At 44.0% G+C, this 22671-nt stretch overlaps 1 protein-coding gene across 3 annotated transcripts in view; it reads left to right on the forward strand.

Moving 5' to 3' along the window:
• The window catches only part of LOC106574093 (lysine-specific demethylase 4B), an 86388-nt gene that overhangs the window by 5140 nt on the left and 58577 nt on the right, over positions 1-22671 (forward strand). For 2 of the 3 annotated variants that reach the window (XM_045697357.2, XM_045697359.2), the window contains exons 2-6: positions 1199-1536; positions 1724-1899; positions 2273-2387; positions 7041-7234; positions 20316-20365. In XM_045697357.2, coding sequence (XP_045553313.1) covers positions 1213-1536; positions 1724-1899; positions 2273-2387; positions 7041-7234; positions 20316-20365 — 859 coding nt within the window. In that variant the 5' untranslated portion in view covers positions 1199-1212. Of the gene's footprint in view, positions 1-1174; positions 1537-1723; positions 1900-2272; positions 2388-7040; positions 7235-20315; positions 20366-22671 lie in introns of all 3 variants that reach the window. The other variant, XM_045697358.2, reaches the window with a different exon arrangement.

Below are 22671 nucleotides of genomic sequence, written 5' to 3' on the forward strand. Positions count from 1 at the left end.
TGGCCTTTTATTGTCCCCAGAACAAGGCACACCTGTGTAATGATCATGCTGTTTAATCAGCATCTTGATATGCCACACCTGTCAGGTTGTTGGCAAATGCTCACTAACAGGGATGTAAACAAATTTGTGCACAGAATTTGAAAGAAATATGATTTTTATGAGTATGGAACATTTCTGCCATCTTTTTATTTCAGTTCATGTAACATGGGACCAACACTTTACATTTATATATTTTTATATTTTTTCCCAGTATAGTTGATTTTATTTAAACACATAGCGTCTGTCTATATATGGCAAAACACACGTTTAAAAATTTAGACCAATCGTTTCGTTGAAAGAACAGATTGCTCTCGGTCTATATATATATATATATATGACTTTTTTTTGTCGGGGACAGCCCTAGTTATGAGCCCGTTAAACAGCCGCCATTCCATTAATAATGCAACATGTTTAGTGACAAATGTCAGTAGAGTTGAAAATGCGATGAAAATCATTTTTTTTATTTGTTCCATGTCATCACACACAAACTTTTATCAGCAACAAGTCAATATGATGGAAATGCATCTCTGGTTGGAAAATGTTTTTTTTATTATTTTTTATTATTTTATTTATGCAGCTTTTAGAATATTCACATGAAAATCTGTCGCCAAGGACACACTGATTGTTATTTTCTACACAGAAGATCATACAAAATTATTGCCTGAACGTCTCAATACCTTTCTGATGCATTTCAAAAACCATACTTCCTTCAGTTTGAAATGCTGTCAAAAGTACTGTCAGACTGATTTGTAATAAACTAAAACGAGAACATTTGCCATTTGGGAACCCCTGCCCTAGTCACTGTTACCTAGGGTGGGGGTTTCGAGACTAGATGTAAATGAGCCCGTCAAATGCCTTATTGGGCCCCCGAGTGGCGCAGCAGTCTAAGGCACGGCATCTCAGTGCAAGAGGCGTCACTACAGTCCCTGGTTAGAATCCAGGCTATATCCCATATATTTATTATTATTATTTATATATATATATATTGGGAGTCCCATAGGGCGGCGCACAATTGGCCCAGCGTCGTCGGGGTAGGCCGTCATTGTAAATAAAAATGTGTTCTTAACTGACTTGCCTAGTTAAATAAAGGTAAAAAATTAAATAAAAATGGATTGCTTTTTTTATTCTATTCAAGGTTGTCATTCCTTTCTATTTCCAGTTCTACCTGCCTCTATGTCGCTGGAAGCGCCCCCAGATCCACCTGCCACCATGTCGCTGGAAGCACCAGACATGGGCCAAGATCCTGCACCAGACATATCCCCAGAACTAGCTGCAGATTCAGCCCCAGAATTAGCCCCAGAGCTAACACCAGATACAGCCCCAGAGCTAACACCAGATACAGCCCCAGAATTAGCTGCAGATTCAGCTCCAGTCCCAGTAATGAATCCAGGTTGTAAGATCATGACCTTCCGGCCCACCATGGAGGAATTTAAGGACTTTGCCAAATACATTGCCTACATGGAGACTCAAGGAGCACACCGTGCAGGCCTGGCGAAGGTACACACACATCAGCACAGTTTAGTTTAAATTGCCTAACACTAATAATTCAGCCTTGTATTGTTATTGCCTCTCCATCTCACTTGGCCATGGTTGTCTCTCTTTTTTTCACTTTCACTTTCACTCTCGCCCCCTCACATCCTCAATCACTTACTTTCATGTTCCCTCCCTCCTGCCCTTCTTGCAGGTGATTCCCCCTAAGGGCTGGAAGCCACGGAAGTCATACGACGTCATTGAGGAGATGACGATCCCTGCTCCCATCATGCAGGTGGTGACGGGCCAGTCAGGCCTCTTTACCCAGTACAACATCCAGAAGAAGTCCATGACCGTGGGGGAGTACCGCCAGCTGGCCAACAGCAGAAAGTAGGGCCTCACATCACCTAGCTACCAGACATTCTAAACCCATTGAGACCCATTCAGAATAATGCAGAAGCTACATTACTCTTATGATTAGAGACAGGTTTTTTTTCCACAGTGAAAAACGATTTTTTTTATTTTTTAATATATATTTTTTATACAAATGTTTTCTTTCCCAATAACAGCAATTTAGGTTACCACAGTTATGAAGAGTTGAGACCATTACAAATTATACACAGTACGAATGTGAACCTTTTGGATTTATCACTTTTCCATTGATATTATTGGGTTGCCTTTGTTATCGGCTGTTTCACTGCCTTTCCCATTTAGTATCTGTCTGGTGAACTATAGACCTCTCTACTCTCCCCTCCACTCCCAGGTACTGTACCCCCCGACACAAGGACTTTGACGACCTGGAGAGGAAGTACTGGAAGAACCTCACCTTTGTGTCTCCAATCTACGGGGCTGACGTCAGCGGCTCCATCTATGACTCCGTAAGTCAGCCCAGGAACAAGCCTTGCTTATTACACATGCAGACCTGCAAACATGCATGCATTTTGCGTACCAAATACGCAATGGCCATGTACGCAGGTACGAGATCCAAGTTAAATGTACGCAGGTACGAGATCCAAGTTAAATGTACGCAGAAATGAAAATGGGCTGGGATATATATATATATATTTTTTTACAAAAAAATAAATCCACTGAGTAAATCTAATATCCCGATTCTCGAGCTGCAACACACAGACATGTACAGAGTTTGTATCAACGGACATGGTGATTAATATATACTGCTCAAAAAAATAAAGGGAACACTTAAACAACACATCCTAGATCTGAATGAAAGAAATAATCTTATTAAATACTTTTTTCTTTACATAGTTGAATGTGCTGACAACAAAATCACACAAAAATAATCAATGGCAATCCAATTTATCAACCCATGGAGGTCTGGATTTGGAGTCACACTCAAAATTAAAGTGGAAAACCACACTACAGGCTGATCCAACTTTGATGTAATGTCCTTAAAACAAGTCAAAATGAGGCACAGTAGTGTGTGTGGCCTTCACGTGCCTGTATGACCTCCCTACAACGCCTGGGCATGCTCCTGATGAGGTGGTGGATGGTCTCCTGAGGGATCTCCTCCCAGACCTGGACTAAAGCATCCGCCAACTCCTGGACAGTCTGTGGTGCAATGTGGCGTTGGTGGATGGAGCGAGACATGATGTCCCAGATGTGCTCAATTGGATTCAGGTCTGGGGAACGGGCGGGCCAGTCCATAGCATCAATGCCTTCCTCTTGCAGGAACTGCTGACAAACTCCAGCCACATGAGGTCTAGCATTGTCTTGCATTAGGAGGAACCCAGGGCCAACCGCACCAGCATATGGTCTCACAAGGGGTCTGAGGATCTCATCTCGGTACCTAATGGCAGTCAGGCTACCTCTGGTGAGCACATGGAGGGCTGTGCGGCCCCCCAAAGAAATGCCACCCCACACCATGACTGATCCACAGCCAAACCGGTCATGCTGGAGGATGTTGCAGGCAGCAGAACGTTCTCCACGGCGTCTCCAGACTCTGTCACGTCTGTCACGTGCTCAGTGTGAACCTGCTTTCATCTGTGAAGAGCACAGGGCGCCAGTGGCGGCCAACGGGTCTCTGCGCCAAACGTCCTGCACGGTGTTGGGCTGCAAGCACAACCCCCACCTGTGGACGTCAAGCCCTCATACCACCCTCATGGAGTCTGTTTCTGACCGTTTGAGCAGACACATGCACATTTGTGGCCTGCTGGAGGTCATTTTGCAGGGCTCTGGCAGTGCTTCTCCTGCTCCTCCTTGCACAAAGGCGGAGGTAGTGGTCCTGCTGCTGGGTTGTTGCCCTCCTACGGCCTCCTCCACGTCTCCTGATGTACTGGCCTGTCTCCTGGTAGCGCCTCCATGCTCTGGACACTACGCTGACAGACACAGCAAACCTTCTTGCCACAGCTCGCATTGATGTGCCATCCTGGATGAGCTGCACTACCTGAGCCTCTTGTGTGGGTTGTAGACTCCGTCTCATGCTACCACTAGAGTGAAAGCACCGCCAGCATTCAAAAGTGACCAAAACATCAGCCAGGAAGCATAGGAACTGAGAAGTGGTCTGTGGTCCCCACCTGCAGAACCACTCCTTTATTGGGGGTGTCTTGCTAATTGCCTATAATTTCCACCTGTTGTCTATTCCATTTGCACAACAGCATGTGAAATTTATTGTCAATCAGTGTTGCTTCCTAAGTGGACAGTTTGATTTCACAGAAGTGTGATTGACTTGGAGTTACATTGTGTTGTTTAAGTGTTCCCTTTATTTTTTTGAGCAGTGTATAATTATTGGACTAGCTACCCCGTGTCTGCTCCTCCTGTTTGTTGTGATGCTGAGTTTGCCCACTGTCAGCTGTACGTCAACACATGGACAAATCCCTTTTCCACCCAGTGTGTTGTGGAAAGGTAAACACTAATTGTTAATGTTAGAGAACATAAGATGGACGTTCAGTGGGCTCTAAAATGCCAGCAGTTCACTCGCATTTGCTAGTGAAAGAAATTAAGTGCAAATATGAAAAATAACTGGTCGTATTTGTGCGAGTGTGATATACATTTAATTTCGCATCCATTAGTTGTATTTTCCACGTAACATTACGAGGATCACACAACCTGATAGACTGTAACTGTAATTATTATCCACGTCACAAAAAGCATTAGAAAAGTATAATCCAAAATAAATATGAACGTCTTGGCATTAAATGGGGTCGGGAGTTTAGAAGAAAGCCTCAATGAAGAATGAATGAGTGTCTGGTGTTGGCGTTAGAGGCAATGCTTCTAAATGCCTTTGCACCAATTCTAGAATTGCGAGGGGGGCACGCGTCTGGTACTCTTAAAGTTGTACAGGGTTGGCAGGTCTGCACATGGATTGTGAACATTAGTAACAACGTGTTTCTTATGGGACAAGTTCAAATAGTGCTTACCTCCCTGTTACTGTTTTCTTCTGTTTCGCGCCTTCTGAACACGACCCTGGCTTCGCAATACAGTGCATTCAGAAAGTATTCAGACCCCTTAACTTTTTCCACGTTTTGTTACGTTAGTCTTATTATAAATTGGATGAAATAGTTTTTCCCCCCCCCACTCATCAATCTATACACACTACCCCATAATGACAAAGCAAAAACAGTTTTTTTTTTAAATGTTTGCAAGTAATTTCAGACCCTTTTTACTCAGTACTTTGTTGAAGCAGCTTTGGCAGCGATTAGAGCCTGGCGTATTCTTGGGTATGACGCTACAAACCTGTCACACCTGTATTTGGGGAGTTTCTCCAACCTTTCTGCTTGGATGGGGAGCATCGCTGCACAGCTATTTTCAGGTCTCTCCAGAGATGTTCGATCAGGTACAAGTCCGGGCTCTGGCTGGGCCACTCAACTACATTCAAAGACTTGTCCCAAAGCCACTCCTGCGATGTCTTGACTGTGTGCTTAGGGTCGTTGTCCTGTTGGAAGGTGAACCTTCGCCCCAGTCTGAAGTCCTGAGCACTCTGGAGCAGGTTTTCATCAAGGATTTCATTTAAAACATTTTATTTGACATTTATTTAACTAGGCAAGTCAGTTAAGAACAAATTCTTATTTTCAATGGCAGCCTAGGAACAGTGGGTTAACTGCCTTGTTCAGGGGCAGAACGACAGATTTGTACCTAGTCAGCTCGGGGATTCGATCTTGCAACCTTTCGGTTACTAGTCCAACGCTCTAACCACTAGGCTACCCTGCCGGATCTCTCAGTACTTTGCTCCGTTCATCTTTCCCTCGATCCTGACTAGTCTCCCTGTCCCTGCCACTGAAAAACATCCCCACAGCATGCATGATGCTGCCACCACCATGCTTCACCATTGGGATGGTGCCAGGTTTCCTCCAGATGTGACACTTGGCATTCAGGCCAAGAAGTTCAATCTTGGTTTCATCAGACCAGATAATCTTGTTTCTTTAGGTGCCTTTTGGCAAACTCTAAGCAAGCTGTCATGTGCTTTTTACTGAGTAGTGTCTTCCACTCTTCTATAAAGTCTTGCTTGTTGGAATTCTGCAGAGATGGTTGTCTTTCTGGAAGGTTCTTCGATCTCCACAGAGAAGCTCTGTCAGAGTGACCATCGGGTTCTTGGTCACCTCCCTGACCCAGGCCTATCTCCCCCGATTGCTCAGTTTGGCCGGGCGTCCAGCTCTAGGAAGAGTCTTGGTGGTTTCAAACTTCTTACATTTAAGAATGATTGAGGCCACTGTTCATGTGGACCTTCAATGCTGCAGAAATGTTTTGGTATCCTTCCCCAGATCTGTGGCTCGACACAATCCTGTCTCAGAGCTCTATGGACAATTCCTTCGACTTGATGGCTTGGTTTTTGCTCTGACATGCACTGTCAACGGTGGGACCTTTTTATATAGACAGGTGTGTGCCTTTCCAAATAATTTCCAATCAATTGAATTTACCACAAGTGTACTCCAATGAAGTTGTAGAAACATCTCCAGGACGATCAATGGAAACAGGATGCTGAGCTCAATTTCGAGTCTCTTAGCAAATGGTCTGAGTACGTATGTATAGAAGGAAGGTATTTCTGTTTTTTATATTTACTAAATTAGCAAAAAATTCTAAAAACCTTTTATTGCTTTGTCATTATGGGGTATTGTGTGTGTGTGTAGATGGAGGACATTTTGTATTTAATCCATTTTAGAGTAAGGCTGTAACGTAACCAAATTTGGAAAAAGGGAAGTGGTCTGAATACTTTACGAATGCACTGTAGTTACAAATTGTGTGGAATTCCTTAGTACTAAGTACCCGACAGTAACACCTGTTGAGAAGTTTTAATAAAAAAATACCAGCTGAAATATCATGTCTTTTTGTGATGTGGCCTTGATACCATCTGGTGGTGAACATCTATTACTACATGGCCTTGAACATCAATGGCAATCTTAGTCCTCCATAGTAATATAGCTACGTTATTCACTGGTATAAGACTAGCTGAAGAACAATTGTGACAAACAAACAGTTCAAGTCCATGTCTATAGGCATGGCTTTTTTCATTCAATTTATTTGGTAAATGTAGCCAATATGCTTTAATTGGGTCACCGTGTTCTGTCTGTTTCCAGGAGATCAGTGAGTGGAACATCGGCCACCTGAACACACTGCTGGACATGGTGGAGCAGGAGTGTGGCATCGTGATCGAGGGGGTGAACACGCCCTACCTGTACTTTGGCATGTGGAAGACCACCTTTGCCTGGCACACAGAGGACATGGATCTCTACAGTATCAACTACCTGCACTTTGGAGAGCCCAAGTCCTGGTCAGTGACTAGCTTTGTCTTTTTTACTTCTTTGCATCTGTCTCTCTCTCTCTGTGTCTCTGTCTGTCTGTCTGTCTCTGTCTGTCTCTCTCACTGTCTCTCTCTCACTGTCTCTCACTCTCTGTCTCACTCTCTGTCTCACTCTCACTATCTCTGCTCACTTCAAAATATACATACAATTACTTCTGTAGGTCATTTAGCACTTGTTTTTGGGGGATTTCAACACATTGCTCGTGGTTCTCTATTTTATGTGACAGCTTTTTGCTGCAATTGCATCTACATGAAAAAATGGCAAGCCGAAATCACTCCTTGATTTCAGGATCTGGACAGGCTTTCGGCAGCGGCTTCTCCTAGCATTTATCATCTACATGTGTAAAGCTGAAAGTGAGTTAAGGAGACTGTCCATGTACTTCTGCACTTAAACAGGTGGCTACTGGAGGACGGTCTAGACCGATGGTCACCAACCTTTTTTGAGTCAAAATGCAAACTGAGATCTACCACTACGATTGTATTTTAAAAACATGACTTAAAAACGTGTCTGTAATCTAATTCACATCCAAATTGCAATATTGATCTGTGCAATATCCATATCTCGAGATTCATATTGTGTGCACTATTTTGAAACGCCACTCGGCCGTGAGTAAAGTACAGTTTTATAGTGTTCGCTGTTTGTCGTCTCTCTCCCCCTCTTGCAGCCCCGCCCCCTATGTGTATTTTTCTGTGAATATGAGTGTGTCTGTGTCCTACAAGCAATTTTAAATTGTCCAGGGCCAACCATCCCATCACTCGTCGCTAGGTAGCAGTAGTGCTCTTCAAACACCTCTCTCCCCCGTCGTTTTCTTATTCCTCTTGTAAAAACTCCCCATCTCCGTCGAGCCTCTCTATTCCCAAAGCCTTCACTCGGCATCCAATTCTATTTCTTAACGTTTATGGCTCTCCCAACACTGAATCACATAAAGAGCCTCAATTTGTCAACACATCTCCATCATTTTCTTCAACCATTTCACTTGGAAGCGAATAGGAAAAGCAGCACTACTGCATAGGCCCTGCAGTATCACACACTCAAGGGGTTCATCCCAATTGGCACCCTATTCCCTATATAGTGCACTACTTTAGACCAGAGCCCTATGGCACACTATTCCCTATATAGTGCGCTACTTTAGACCAGAGCCCTTTGGGCCCTATATAGGGAGCAGGGTGCCATTTGGGACGTAGGCTTAGACTAACAGCCACTCCTGGCTAAATGAGTCGCACGGCGGCAAGGTAATGGTGGTAGATAAGGGTATCGACAGAACGCTAATGGAGGGCGACGCTTCGTCAAAGTACCAGTAACGGCGGTGACCTCACCGGGCAACCTTGGTAGGGGTCAGCTAGTATAGGCGTCCGGCGCAGTGCCCGTCATCTTTAAGCTGTGTCTGCGAGGTGAGAGCACGTGTCTCTCTCCTTCAATCTCTCCATGGTCTCGCTGGGTGACTAATACCCACTCCGCCATCAGAGAAGGATTGATCTCCTTTTGTTATTTTAACCTATAGGTTTTCACTCCAACCCTGTTCCTGGAGAGCAACCCTCCTGTAGGTTCTCACTCCAACCCTGTTCCTGGAGAGCAACCCTCCTGTAGGTTCTCACTCCAACCCTGTTCCTGGAGAGCAACCCTCCTGTAGGTTTTCACTCCAACCCTGTTCCTGGAGAGCAACCCTCCTGTAGGTTTTCACTCCAACCCTGTTCCTGGAGAGCAACCCTCCTGTAGGTTTTCACTCCAACCCTGTTCCTGGAGAGCAACCCTCCTGTAGGTTTTCACTCCAACCCTGTTCCTGGAGAGCTACCTTCCTGTAGGGTTTATCTCCAACACTGTTCCTGAAGAGCTACCTTCCTGTAGGTTCTCACTCCAACCCTGTTCCTGAAGAGCTACCTTCCTGTAGGGTTTCTCTCCAACCCTAATCTATCACACCTGATTCTAATAATTAGCTGGTTGATGAGCTGAACCAGGTTAGTTACAACTGGGGTTGTAGTGAAAACCTACAGGAGGGTAGCTCTCCAGCAACAGGATTGGAGAGAGAACATACAGGAGGGTAGCTCTCCAGGAACAGGATTGGAGAGAGAACCTACAGGAGGGTAGCTCTCCAGGAACAGGGTTGGAGAGGGAACATACAGGAGGGTAGCTCTCCAGGAACGGGATTGGAGAGAGAACATACAGGAGGGTAGCTCTCCAGGAACAGGGTTGGAGTGAGAACCTACAGGAGGGTAGCTCTCCTTGAACAGGGTTGGAGTGAGAACCTACAGGAGGGTAGCTCTCCTTGAACAGGGTTGGAGTGAGAACCTACAGGAGGGTAGCTCTCCTTGAACAGGGTTGGAGTGAGAACCTACAGGAGGGTAGCTCTCCAGGAACGGGATTGGAGAGAGAACATACAGGAGGGTAGCTCTCCAGGAACGGGATTGGAGAGAGAACCTACAGGAGGGTAGCTCTCCAGGAACAGGGTTGGAGAGGGAACATACAGGAGGGTAGCTCTCCAGGAACGGGATTGGAGAGAGAACATACAGGAGGGTAGCTCTCCAGGAACAGGGTTGGAGTGAGAACCTACAGGAGGGTAGCTCTCCTTGAACAGGGTTGGAGTGAGAACCTACAGGAGGGTAGCTCTCCTTGAACAGGGTTGGAGTGAGAACCTACAGGAGGGTAGCTCTCCTTGAACAGGGTTGGAGTGAGAACCTACAGGAGGGTAGCTCTCCTTGAACAGGGTTGGAATGAGAACCTACAGGAGGGTAGCTCTCCTTGAACAGGGTTGGAGTGAACCTACAGGAGGGTAGCTCTCCAGGAACAGGATTGGAGTGAGAACCTACAGGAGGGAAGCTCTCCAAGAACAGGGTTGTAGAGCCTTGGTCTAAGCTATATGTTGTATTGGAGGATAAAAGTCTGAAAATATGACTGTAGTCATACACATAACAAGTGTGTATTTTCCCCCCATCTCCCCTCCATTAGAACTAAACACTCCAGCTGAAACAGGCTTGATTTTTAAAATGCTTGTCTTATGATACAGTAGCCTACGAAAGCAAGAGTTTTCATTTGAAGATATCCTATCCTTATATTGCTGGTGCTGTCATTTGACAAGTAGAAATGGCCATTTATAATGTAGGAAGTAGAGGGAGGTTTTCATGGTGGAATGAGAACAAGGGGCTCTGAACTGAGCCAGTTCACTTGCTGTGCTCATTACTGCACAGGCTTTTCTCTTTCTCTCACTCTGGTGGCTACCTCTATCTCTTTCTTCCCATCCTTTTCTCTCTCTCCTTTCTTGACCTCTTGCTTTCTCTCTGTTTTTGATTCTCTCTGTTTGTTGATTTGCTCTGTCCCTTCCTCCTCACTCCCTTGGAGGTCCCCTGCACCATACCTGTTCAGCTCAGAGGGAACCATTCTATTTTTCTTTATTTTCTTCCTCTCATTTAGTCTCTCCCCTCCTGTTGCTTTTAAGCCTCTCACTCAGTGGGTGTCCTGTAGTACCTGCGCTGAGTCGGAGTGTACCAATCAATACCAGCATCACCTGAGCCCTCACTTCCACTCTCCCACCATTCTCCTCTTTTCCTATTTGTCTGTCTCGGCGAGTGTGCCTGTGTGTGCGTTGCATTTGTGCCTGTGTGTGCGTTGCATTTGTGCCTGTGTGTGCGTTGCATTTGTGTCTGTGTGTGCGTGCGGTGTGTGTGCGTGCGGTGTCTGTGCGTGCGGTGTGTGTGCGTGCGGTGTGTGTGCGTGCGGTGTGTGTGTGAGCGGTGCGTGAGAATTGCATGCGCGAGCGGCGCGTGCGTGAGCGGCGCGTGTGTGTGAGCGGCGCGTGTGTGTGAGCGGCGCGTGTGTGTGAGCGGCGCGTGCGTGAGCGGCGTGTGTGTGTGATCAGAACTGTCGTTCTGCCCCTGAACAAGGCAGTTAACCCACTGTTCCCCGGGCGCCGAAGACGTGGATGTTGATTAAGGCAGCACCCCTCACCTCAGAGGGTTTAAGTTAAATGCAGAAGGCACATTTCAGTTGAAGGCATTCAGTTGTACAACTGACTAGGTATCCCCCTTTCCCTTTCTCCGTGTCTCTGCTCCCCCTGCAGTGTGATGACACTAGAATCAGCAGCTCAGCTCGGTGTGTTCTAACCCTGCTCCATCAAGAGCCATGTTCCATTAGCCATCAAGAGCCATGTTCCATTAGCCATCCTTTAGTTTACTGGCTGTCTTGTTATTTTAGAAATCTGCCTTCATTTTCAGAATGTAGCCTTTCCAAAGCCCTAATGCCTGGGCACTTAAACAGAGAAGTGGTGTCCCAAAGGGCACCCTATTCTCTATTCAGTGCACTACTTTTGATCTGAGTTGTGGTGTAAAGTAGTGCAATACCTAGGAAATACGGTGTGATTTGAGATGAATCCAGAGCCTCTCCATGGTATAATGGAGTAGGGTTGTCATGCTTCGGTTGCTTCCTTCTTGATTCAGAAGTCTCAAGTCTCCCCCTCAAGATATCTTTCCCTCCCCTATTCTTCTCCCTCTTCTTACATATGCCCCTGTGAGGAAAAGTAATCTTTCCTCGTCACTCGTTAAAAGTACATTTACTCACTTGGATGCACCCCTCAACTCTGTTTAACTGTGAATGTGTGTGTAATGGGGAGAACATTCAAACAGTGTACACACACACTTCTTCCCCTTCTTTTTTTTGGAAATTGAATCATTTTCACTTTTGGGGTAATTACAGTATGTTAAACTGTGTGCAAGGAGCTGTCCCCCCCCCCCCCTGCCGTGCAGCCACTATGAAATTAACTCCATTTCCCTCCAACTCTGCTGCCATCTGTCATTACACCCCCCCATAATCTGTTGTCAGTAAATCTGTTGTCAGTAAACATCGCCCGGTGGTTTGCAGAGAGTAAGAGCAACTGCTGAAAATGAACATCTTAAAATTGCATTGACTCCGTTTATTATGCAGAGCCAGAGTCCATTATGGATTCATTGTTCACTTAATTTTATAGATTTATCAGGTATTAGATGACGCTCGCTGTTTTTGTCTTTTCCGGAAGGAAAGAGATGTCAGTGCCACAGTATTGTTGCATTCGAAGTGTTTTATGAATGAATACAATTGGCAATAGTTATAATTGCCTAATCAATTATATTGATGTCAATGGATGTTTTCCATCCGCTTGCATTGTGAATCTGAAACCTTTTTAGAAGGCCTTGTCAGGTACGTTTCCCAAAGATGACATAAAGCTCCTCTTTTGGCACTAAGGTTATCTTGGTAGGCCATTGACGAATGATCATCTTAAAGTTAAAATGGTTATGTTTTTTGGGGGGAAACTCGACCAAGACCCGGAGAGAATAGAGATGATATGACCAGTCTTGTCTGTTAAACTACTGTGTGTGTTATTGAACTACATCTTGAAGACTGCATTGACACGCAACACCACAAGCCTATGTGTTGCAGATCAATTGGCTTGGCTGTGTAGATCAGCAAAACCTAGATCAGCAATCCTTAGACGTCAAAACCCAGATGAATTGAGCAGCCGTGAACAACCATATTAAAATTCTGATGTACTGTGATTAATTTAGAGTTTATTAAATGTTTGATTACTTTGGTTCCCTTGGTAAGCCTGCTGTGTCACAGGTTAGTTTGGGGTCAAATTCCAAATGTCGCTTACACAATTCTATATGCCCTTCACCATATTCTCCTTACTCTAAGCCATTCACAAGCACCCCATTTTTTTTTTAAATTTAACCTTTATTTAACTAGGCAAGTCAGTGAAGAACATTCTTATTTACAATGACGGCCTACACCGGCCAAACCCGGACGACACTGGGCCAATTGTGCGCCGCCCGATAGCACTCCCAATCAACAGCCAGATGTGATGCAGCCTGGATTCGAACCAGAGACTGCATTGACGCCTCTTGCACTGAGATGCAGTGCCTTAGTGGCGCAGCGGTCTAAGTATGTAACTAGCATCTCAGAATAGGATGGCTGATCTAGGATCAGGCCCCCCCCCCCCCTTTCCATTCAATCTTATTAATTTTGATCTAAAAGGCGAAACGAATCGTCAGTTAGCACTCAGTTTTACACGCTGGATACATACGGCCCTGGTCAACATGACAAAATCTCATTTGCTGCTATGCCAATAGAGCTGGTAGTTCAAATCTCATTTTGCGCTGAATACAACAGGTGTAGACTTTAAAATGCTTAATTACGAACCCTTTCCCAACAATACTGAGTTAAAAAGTAAGAAAATAATATCAAAAAAGGAAACGGTAACACAATTAAACAACAACGAGACTACATACACAAGGAGTAACGGTGCAGAGTCAATGTGCACGGGTGCGAGGTAGTTGAGGCAATATGTAGGGGGGGGGGGGGGGGGTAAAAGTGACTAGGCAATCAGGATAAATAATAAACAGAGTAGCAGCAGCGTATATGAAGCATGTGACGGAACTGTGTGAGCGTATGTTGTGTCTTCAGAAAGTATTCACACCCCTTTGACTTTTTCCACATTTTGTTGTGTTACAGCCTGAATTTTTTTAATTGATTAAATGTAGATGTTTTGTCACTGGCCTACACACAATACCCCATCATGTCAAAGTGGAATTATTTTTGTAATTTCTTTTGAGTCAAGTATTCAACCCCTTTGTTATGGCAAGCCTAAATAAGTTCAGGAGTAAACATGTGCTTAACAAGTCACCTAATATATTGCATGGACTCACTGTGTGCAATAATATTGTTTAACATTCTTTTTTTTTTTTTTTATGGGACAAATCCAACAGTACACATCACTGAGTATCACTTTCCATATTTTCAAGCATAGTGGTGGCTGCGTCATGTTATGGGTATGCTTGTAATCGTTGAGGAGTGAGGATTAAAAAGGAAAGTTGCTTACCAAGAAGATAGTGAATGTTCCTGAGTGGCTGATTTTACAGTTTTGACTTAAATCTGCCGGAAAATCTAGGGCAAGACATGAAAATGGTTGTCTAGCAATGCACAATCCAGATGTGGAAAGCTCTTAGAGACTTACTCAGAAAGACTCACTGTTATCACTGCTAAATGTTCTTCTACAAAGTATTGACTCAGGGTTGTGAATACTTATGTAAATGAGATTTCTGTGTTTAATTATTAATACATTTCTAAAAACATGTTTTCATTTTGTCATTATGGGATATTGTGTGTAGATTAAATAATTTTAATACATTTTGAATTCCGGTATGAATACTTTCTGAAGGCACTGTGTGTGTGTGTTGGAGTGTCATTGTAGTATTGATGCACGGGTTGACTAATAACCTGCAGTGCCCGTGGTTTTGCAACACTCACTACAGAGTTCCAAACTGCCTCTGAAAGCAACATCAGCACACAAACTGTTTGTCAGGAGCTTCATGAAATGGGTGTTCTTGGACGAGCAGCCGCACACAAGCCTAAGATCACCGTGCGCAATGCCAAGCGTTGGCTGGAGTGGTGTAAAGTTGGCCGCCATTGGGCATCTGGAGCAGTGGTAATGCGTTCTCTGGAGTGATGAATCACGAATCAGGTTTGGCAGATTCTAGGAGAACGCTACCTGCCCCAGTGCATAGTGCCAACTGTAAAGTTTGGTGGAGGAGGAATAATGGTCTGGGGCTGTTTTTCATGATTCGGGCAAAGCCCCTTAGTTCCAGTGTAGGGAAATATTAATGCTACAGCCTACAATGACATTCTAGATGATTCTATGCTTCCAACTTTGTGGCAACAGTTTGGGGAAGGCCCTTTCCTGTTCCAGCATGACAATGCTCCCGTGCACAAAGCGAGGTCCATACAGAAATGGTTTGTCGAGATCAATGTGGTAGAACTTGACTGGCCTGCACAGAGCCCCGACCTCAACCCCACTGAACACCTTTGGGATGAATAGGAACGCCGACTGCGAGCCATTCCTAATCTCCCAACGTCAGTGCTAGACCTCACTAATGCTCGTGGCTGAATGGAAGCAAGTGCCCACAGAAATACTCCAACATCAAGTGGAAAGCCTTCCCAGAAGAGTGGAGGCTGTTATAGCAGCAAAGGCAGGACCAAATCCATATTAATGCCCATGATTTTGAAAATGTTTGACGAGCAGGTGTCCACATACTTTTGATCATGTATATTTAAAGGGGTCTCCACATACTTTTGTATTTATATTTTATTTGTATTTTTTATTTCACCTTTATTTGACCAGGTAGGCTAGTTGAGAACAAGTTCTCATTTACAACTGCGACCTGGCCAAGAATAAAGCAAAGCAGTTTGACACACACAACAAACAGAGTCAATAATACAGTAGAAAAAATCTATATACAGTGTGTGCAAATGAGGTAAGATAAGGGAGGTAAGGCAATAAATAGGCCATGGTGGCGAAGTAATTACAATATACCAATTAAACACTCGAGTGATTGATGTGCAGAAGATGAATGTGCAAGTAGAGATACTGGGGTGCAAAGGAGCAAGATAAATAAATACAGTATCGGGATGAGGTAGGTAGATAGATGGGCTGTTTACAGATGGGCTATGTACAGGTGCAGTGATCTGTGAACTGCTCTGACAGCTGGTGCTTAAAGCTAGTGAGGGAGATATGAGTCTCCAGCTTCAGTGATTTTTGCAGTTTGTTCCAGTCATTGGCAGCAGAGAACTGGACGGAAAGGCGGCCAAAGAAGGAATTGGCTTTGGGGGTGACTAGTGAGATATAACTGCTGGAGTTCGTGCTACGGCTGGGTGCTGCTATGGTGACCAGTGAGCTGAGATGAGGCGGGGCTTTACCTAGCAGAGACTTGTAGATGACCTGGAGCCAGTGGGTTTGGCGACGAGTATGAAGCGAGGGCCAGCCAACGAGAGCGTACAGATCGCAATGGTGGGTGGTATATGGGGCTTTGGTGACAAAACGGATGGCACTGTGATAGACTGCATCCAATTTGTTGAGTAAAGTGTTGGAGGCTATTTTGTAAATGACATCGCCAAAGTCGAGGATCGGTAGGATGGTCAGTTTTACGAGGGTATGTTTGGCAGCATGAGTGAAGGATGCTTTGTTGCTAAATAGGAAGCCGATTCTAGATTTAATTTTGGATTGTAGATGCTTAGTGTGAGTCTGGAAGGAGAGTTAATAGTCTAACCAGACAGCTAGGTATTTGTAGTTGTCCACATATTCTAAGTCCGAACCGTCCAGAGTAGTGCTGCTGGACGGGCAGGCATGTGCGGGCAGCGATCGGTTGAAGAGCATGCATTTAGTTTTACTTGCATTAAAGAGTAGTTGGAGGCCACAGAAGGAAAGTTGTATGGCATTGAAGCTTGTCTGGAGGTTAGTTAACACAGTGTCCAAAGAAGGGCCCGAAGTATACAGAATGGGGTCGTCTGCGTAGAGGTGGATCAGAGAATCACCAGCAGCAAGAGCGACATCATTGATGTATACAGAGAAGAGAGTCGGCCCGAGAATTGAACCCTGTGGCACCCCCATAGAGACTGCCAGAGGTCCAGACAACAGGCCCTCCGATTTGACACACTGAACTCTATCAGAGAAGTAGTTGGTGAACAAGGCGAGGCAGTCATTTGAGAAACCAAGGCTGTTTAGTCTGCCGATAAGAATGTGATAATTGACGAGTCGAAAGCCTTGGCCAGGACGATGAATACAGCTGCATAGTATTGTCTCTTATCGATGGCGGTTATGATATCGTTTAGGACCTTGAGCGTGGCTGAGGTGCACCCATGACCAGCTCTGAAACCAGATTGCATAGTGGAGAAGGGACGGTGGGATTCGAAATGGTCGGTAGTCTGTTTGTTAACTTGGCTTTCGAAGACCTTAGAAAGGCAGGGTAGGATAGATATAGGTCTGTAGCAGTTTGGGTCTAGAGTGTCTCCCCCTTTGAAGAGGGGGATGATCGATACGAAAGAGAGGTTGAACAGGCTAGTAATAGGGGTTGCAACAATTTCGGCAGATAATTTTACAAAGAGAGGGTCCAGATTGTCTAGCCCGGCTGATTTGTAGGGGTCCAGATATTGCAGCTCTTTCAGAACATCAGCTATCTGGATTTGGGTGAAGGAGAAATGGGGGAGAATTGGGCAAGTTGCTGTGGGGGGTGCCGGGCTGTTGACCGGGGTAGGGGTAGCCAAGTGGAAAGCATGGCCAGCCGTAGAAAAATGCTTATTGAAATTCTCAATTATAGTGGATTTATCGGTGGTGACAGTATTTCCGAGCCTCAGTGCAGTGGGCAGCTGAGAGGTGCTCTTATTCTCCATAGTCTTTAGTGTCCCAGAACTTTTTTTGAGTTTGTGCTACAAGATGCAAATTTCTGTTTGAAAAAGCTAGCCTTAGCTTTCCTAACTGCCCGTGTATATTGGTTCCTAACTTCCCTGAAAAGTTGCATATCACGGGGGCTATTCGATGCTAATGCAGTACGCCACAGGATGTTTTTGTGCTGGTCAAGGGCAGTCAAGTCTGGAGTGAACCAAGGACTATATCTTTTTTTTAATGGAGCATGCTTATTTAAGATGGTGAGGAAGGCACTTTTAAAGAATAACCAGGCATCCTCTACTGACGGGATGAGGTCAATATCATTCCAGAATACCCCGGCCAGGTCGACTAGAAAGGCCTGCTTGCTGAAGTGTTTTTTAGGGAGCGTTTGACAGTGATGAGGGCTGGTCGTTTGACCGCAGACCCATTACGGATGCAGGCAATGAGGCAGTGATCATTGAGATCTTGGTTGAAAACAGCAGAGGTGTATTTGGAGGGCAGGTTGGTTAGGATGATATCTATGAGGGTGCCGTGTTTATGGATTTGGGGTTGTACCAGGTAGGTTCATTGATAATTTGTGTGAGATTGAGGGCATCAAGCTTAGATTGTAGGATGGCCGGATTGTTAAGCATGTCCCAGTTTAGGTCACCTAGCAGCACGAGCTCTGAAGATAGATGGGAGACAATTCACATATGGTGTCCAGGTCACAGCTGGTGGCAGAAGGTGGTCTATAGCAAGCAGCAACGGTGAGATACTTGTTTCTGGAAAGGTGGATTTTTAAAAGTAGAAGTTTGAATTGTTTGGGTCCAGACCTGGATAGTAAGACAGAACTCTGCAGGCTGTCTCTGCAGTAGATTGCAACTCCGCCCCCTTTGGCAGTTCTATCTTGGCGGGAAATATTATAGTTTGGGATGGAAATTGCTGGGTTTTTGGTGGCCTTCCTTAGCCAGGATTCAGACACGGCTAAGACATCCGGGTTGGCAGAGTGTGCTAAAGCAGTGAATAAAACAATCTTATCTTGATTATTTATATATATTTTTTTTTACAAATTACTCTAAGCTTTGTTGCACAATTAAAGGTCAACACACCACATTTCAAACAGTCACGAATAATCTAATGAATTCATGGCTTGTAAAATTCATACTTGGTGTAAATGCAAGTCTTTCACAACTATAAGACCTACTAATAATTATTTTTTTTTCATCAAAATAGTTGAACCTGGATTTGTTGTTGTTGCAATAATCACTAATCTGGCTTTCAAGTCAGTCTATGAAAATGCCCTTTTTGTTACAAATTTAACCAAAACCATGAACATTGCAGATAATTAGACTAACCCTCTGCATATTTTCATATCAAGCCCGTCTCAAAATACAACACTGCCCCTTTAAGACATAAGGTTTTTACAGGACTGGCTTTTCAAAGATATCTTAAAATGTAGCCTACATGTTTTGTGCTCTTGTAGAAAGCAGTAACTCCCCATTTGCTGACCTATTCTTATCTTTAACTGGGCTAGTAACTCGCTAACTAGCAAATAATATCAACAAATGTGCACACATGTGGCTATGTGCCCTGATCTGAAAAGTGTATTCACTTGCGGCTGATTGAAAGACTGCTTGTTGGCTACCCCCACCAATAGAATAATACTGCGTTGCGCTCTGGCTCTGCCTTCATAAAAATCACAGGCTCAGTCTGGCGAAGTTAGATTTGTTTTGGTTTGATGCATTGAAAATGGGTGGATATAATGTTAATTCGATCACAGAAAAAACATTGATCTACAGTGCATTCGGAAAGTATTCAGACCCATTCCCTTTTTCCACATTTTGTTACGTTACAGCCTTATTCTAAAACTTATTAAATAAAAAATACTCATCAATCTACACACAATACCCTATAATGACAAAGCAAAAATATTCAAAACAGAAATACCTTATTTATATACAGTACCAGTCAAAAGTTGTATATATTGCAGTACCAGTCAAAAGTTTTGGAACACCTACTCATTCAAGGGTTTTTCTTTATTTTTACTATTTTCTACAAAGTAGAATAATAATGAGGATATCAAAACTATGAAATAACACATGGAATCATGTAGTACTACATGACTCCATATGTGTTAATAGTTTTGATATCTTCTATTATTCTACAATGTAGAAAATTGTAAAAAATAAAGAAAAACCCTTGAATGAGTAGGTGTTCCAAAACTTTTGACTGGTACTGCAATATATATCTCACACACACACACACACACACCACACAGAGAGATTGTAATATTGAGACAAACCTGCAAGTTGGCCTTCTTCTTTACCTACAACTAATGATCATGCACTCCCCTCTCCGCCCACCTGATGGCAGTCTTAACACAGCTGCACTCCGTCACCATAGACTCAATCATCTGCCTTTCTATTCTGATCACTTAGACAAGCTTTTGGCCAGAGGGAGGTTGAGGTGCAGATTTTGTACATGGTGCGTCATACAGAGGTCTCTGAGGGGTTAAGCTTTCTCTAAACTGTAGTAAATAATTGTTGTAATAACAAATGCAATAAAAGCTCTGGCTTTCTAATGCGGACAGAGAGGGAGAGATTTACTCTTCTCTCTTTCCCTTGTTTTCTGATGATTTCATTTGGAATGGGGAAAGAGCACTACAAAGACAACTACAAAGTCCTCATTTGATTTCTCAAAGATGGTCTGATGAATTACCTTTCATGTTTGGAATATTAGCCCAGTTAATTGTGTGTGTGTGTGGGTGTGTGTGTAATGAGGACTTTGACCAGAGTACTAAGCATTTAGATCCCTAAACGGTAATTTCTCCTTCTCTCTTCTTTAGTCCCCTTCACCCACTTAATTTTCTCTTTCTCTTTCCCTCCATTCAGGTATGCCATCCCACCTGAGCACGGGAAAAGGCTGGAGAGGCTGGCTCAAGGTAAGACTACTCCAGATCCTCATGCACACTTAGGCTGACCATGTTTTACTATTTACCGTCACGGAACGGTTTCAGTTTTTACTTTACATTCTATAATGGTATTTTAGTGTTTGGTTTGCTAAATGTGATACGCTACTCCGCCGTGTGTGGAGTCCGTTTATTTAGTTTACTCTGCTATCTCTATTTCACACAGACCGAGGCCTTCCCCCTGTCACTCAAGGAGCACAGTTTTTGTTGCTCGACCATGAGACAACTTGCATTCAGTCTGCATGGTCAATGCAGCACATGCTAAAAATGCTGATTTCCACTTTGCTTCTTAATATAAATCCACAAGCGTTCTATAATTGTGCTATTAGTTTGTATCTTACTGTCTGCAAACAGCTAGTTTGTCTTTTCTAAGCAAGTTGTGGCTAAAATAAATAGTTTTAGTAGCTAATTAGCTAATAGCTATGTTGGCTCTGAGTCAGCACAAACATAGCTAGCTAATGCAGCCTGATACCAGTAATGGTGTAGACCTAAATTGGCGTGTTTGTGCAACAGTGTCTTCTAAATCAAAGAGGAATAGTGAAGCATGAATATGTTAGCTGCATGCAATAGCTAACATAACATTAATGTAGCCAAAGGTTATAGGGTCCCCTAGGAAACGCTGACCAACCCTTTGGTTCCAACCCTGTCACAATAACTCCTGCCTGGCTTTTTCTTTCGTTGCCATGTCAAACAACACTGTGTTCAAAGTGCCCACTATCATATACTAATAATAATCTCTGTACATCTATGATTCCAACAGTTCACCCAAGTTTTTATCTAAATTGCAAGTCATATTGCAGTTATTGATGAAAAAAAAGTAAAGCTTAGATTCTTTTGCCCACATCGTGCAGCTCTAAGTGGTAGTGTGGAAATGATCTCAAATGAGTGCAGGGAATGCATAAATTGATTATTTTTGGTTAACGTTTGATTGAACAGTATAAAACAATCAGAATGGAGAAAGACCCATTTGAAATCGCTTAGAAAAATCACTTAGGAGAGAGAACTTCATCTCAAACTCAAAGGACAAAATGAAGCTTAAAGTTAATATTGCCCTGGGGAGAGTTTCACACTGCCAGCTGCATTTTAATGGGGATTAATACGCGGGCTCTGCCAGCACATTATTCACCTTTATCAGCTCACGCAGCAGCCGCCAGAGAAAGAGCCTTTTTCAGACCAACAGGCTCTGAAACAATGCAATGAAAATGAAGTTTGAAATGGGCCTCGATTATACTGTCAGTTACATTAAAGTTTAACTGGGCAAACGGTCTCCCGTTCTTTGAGGCATGGCACAGACGGCTCGTCAGAGGTGTGAGAGAGCGAGAGACAGAGAAACAGATCTATTTCCCTCTTTTCTAGTATGTTGAAGGCCTCAGACACTAATGATATACGAGAGACGCTGGTTTGTTTTTGAAGAAGAGGCTCTGGTTTTTGAGGCTCTGGCCGTGAAATGAATTGTCGTCCTCTGAAGAGGGGCGATGAAGAAAGAGGTGAGGGTTTTGCACATGATTGAGATTAGTTTTTGTTCAGGCGACAGCCACCTCTCGCCCTGAGAAGTCTGTGTAGAAAAGGCGACATAAATGGGCCGTAGAAGTCTTAAAAAAAGACAAAGAAAGATGAAATGGTATGATGCAGAAAATAACTGCCCACTCGCATGCTTTCACAAGTTAAAAAAGACAATGGTGTCATGACACAGCTTGCACAAGCTCTCAAGTACTTTATATGATATCACCATGCACCATTTCACGCTGGTCGGCGGAGGTATGTTCCTATGTGTCAACAAAAGTTTCTCACTCTTCAATTTGGCTTGCCGTGCAGCTTGGCCCGGTGACCCGTTGGCGGTGACCCGGGGTCCGGCACGAAGGGAGGGATTGTGGGACCAAGGAAATTATGATAATTAAAGACTTTCTGGGCGTGCACTGCATGTTGCTCAGAGCGCTGTGACCCCCACGTTTTCCGTCTGACCGAGGGGAGAGCTCTTTACTGATAACCCCCAACCACCAATTATATCTCCCATTTGGGTGGAGAGCGTAAGCATGTCCTGCAATGTCTCTGTCTGTAAGAAGCCAAACCTCCCTCCTGTGGCTTATTCACTCCCCGGGAGTGGGGTTATATGGTCGTCATAAGCAGGAAGCCAATGACAATTATAGTGTATTGTTTTGAGGTTTTAAATGCCACATTTCACGATTACACATGCAGAACACGTTTCACTAGTATGGATGCCACAACAGGTGGATTCAGGCAACGGGAGGCAATTTAGTAATGTGGTGTTTTTGTGTGTT

Source organism: Salmo salar, chromosome 16, assembly GCF_965601325.2.
Source record: "Salmo salar chromosome 16, fSalSal1, whole genome shotgun sequence".
NCBI classification, from domain to species: domain Eukaryota; kingdom Metazoa; phylum Chordata; class Actinopteri; order Salmoniformes; family Salmonidae; genus Salmo; species Salmo salar.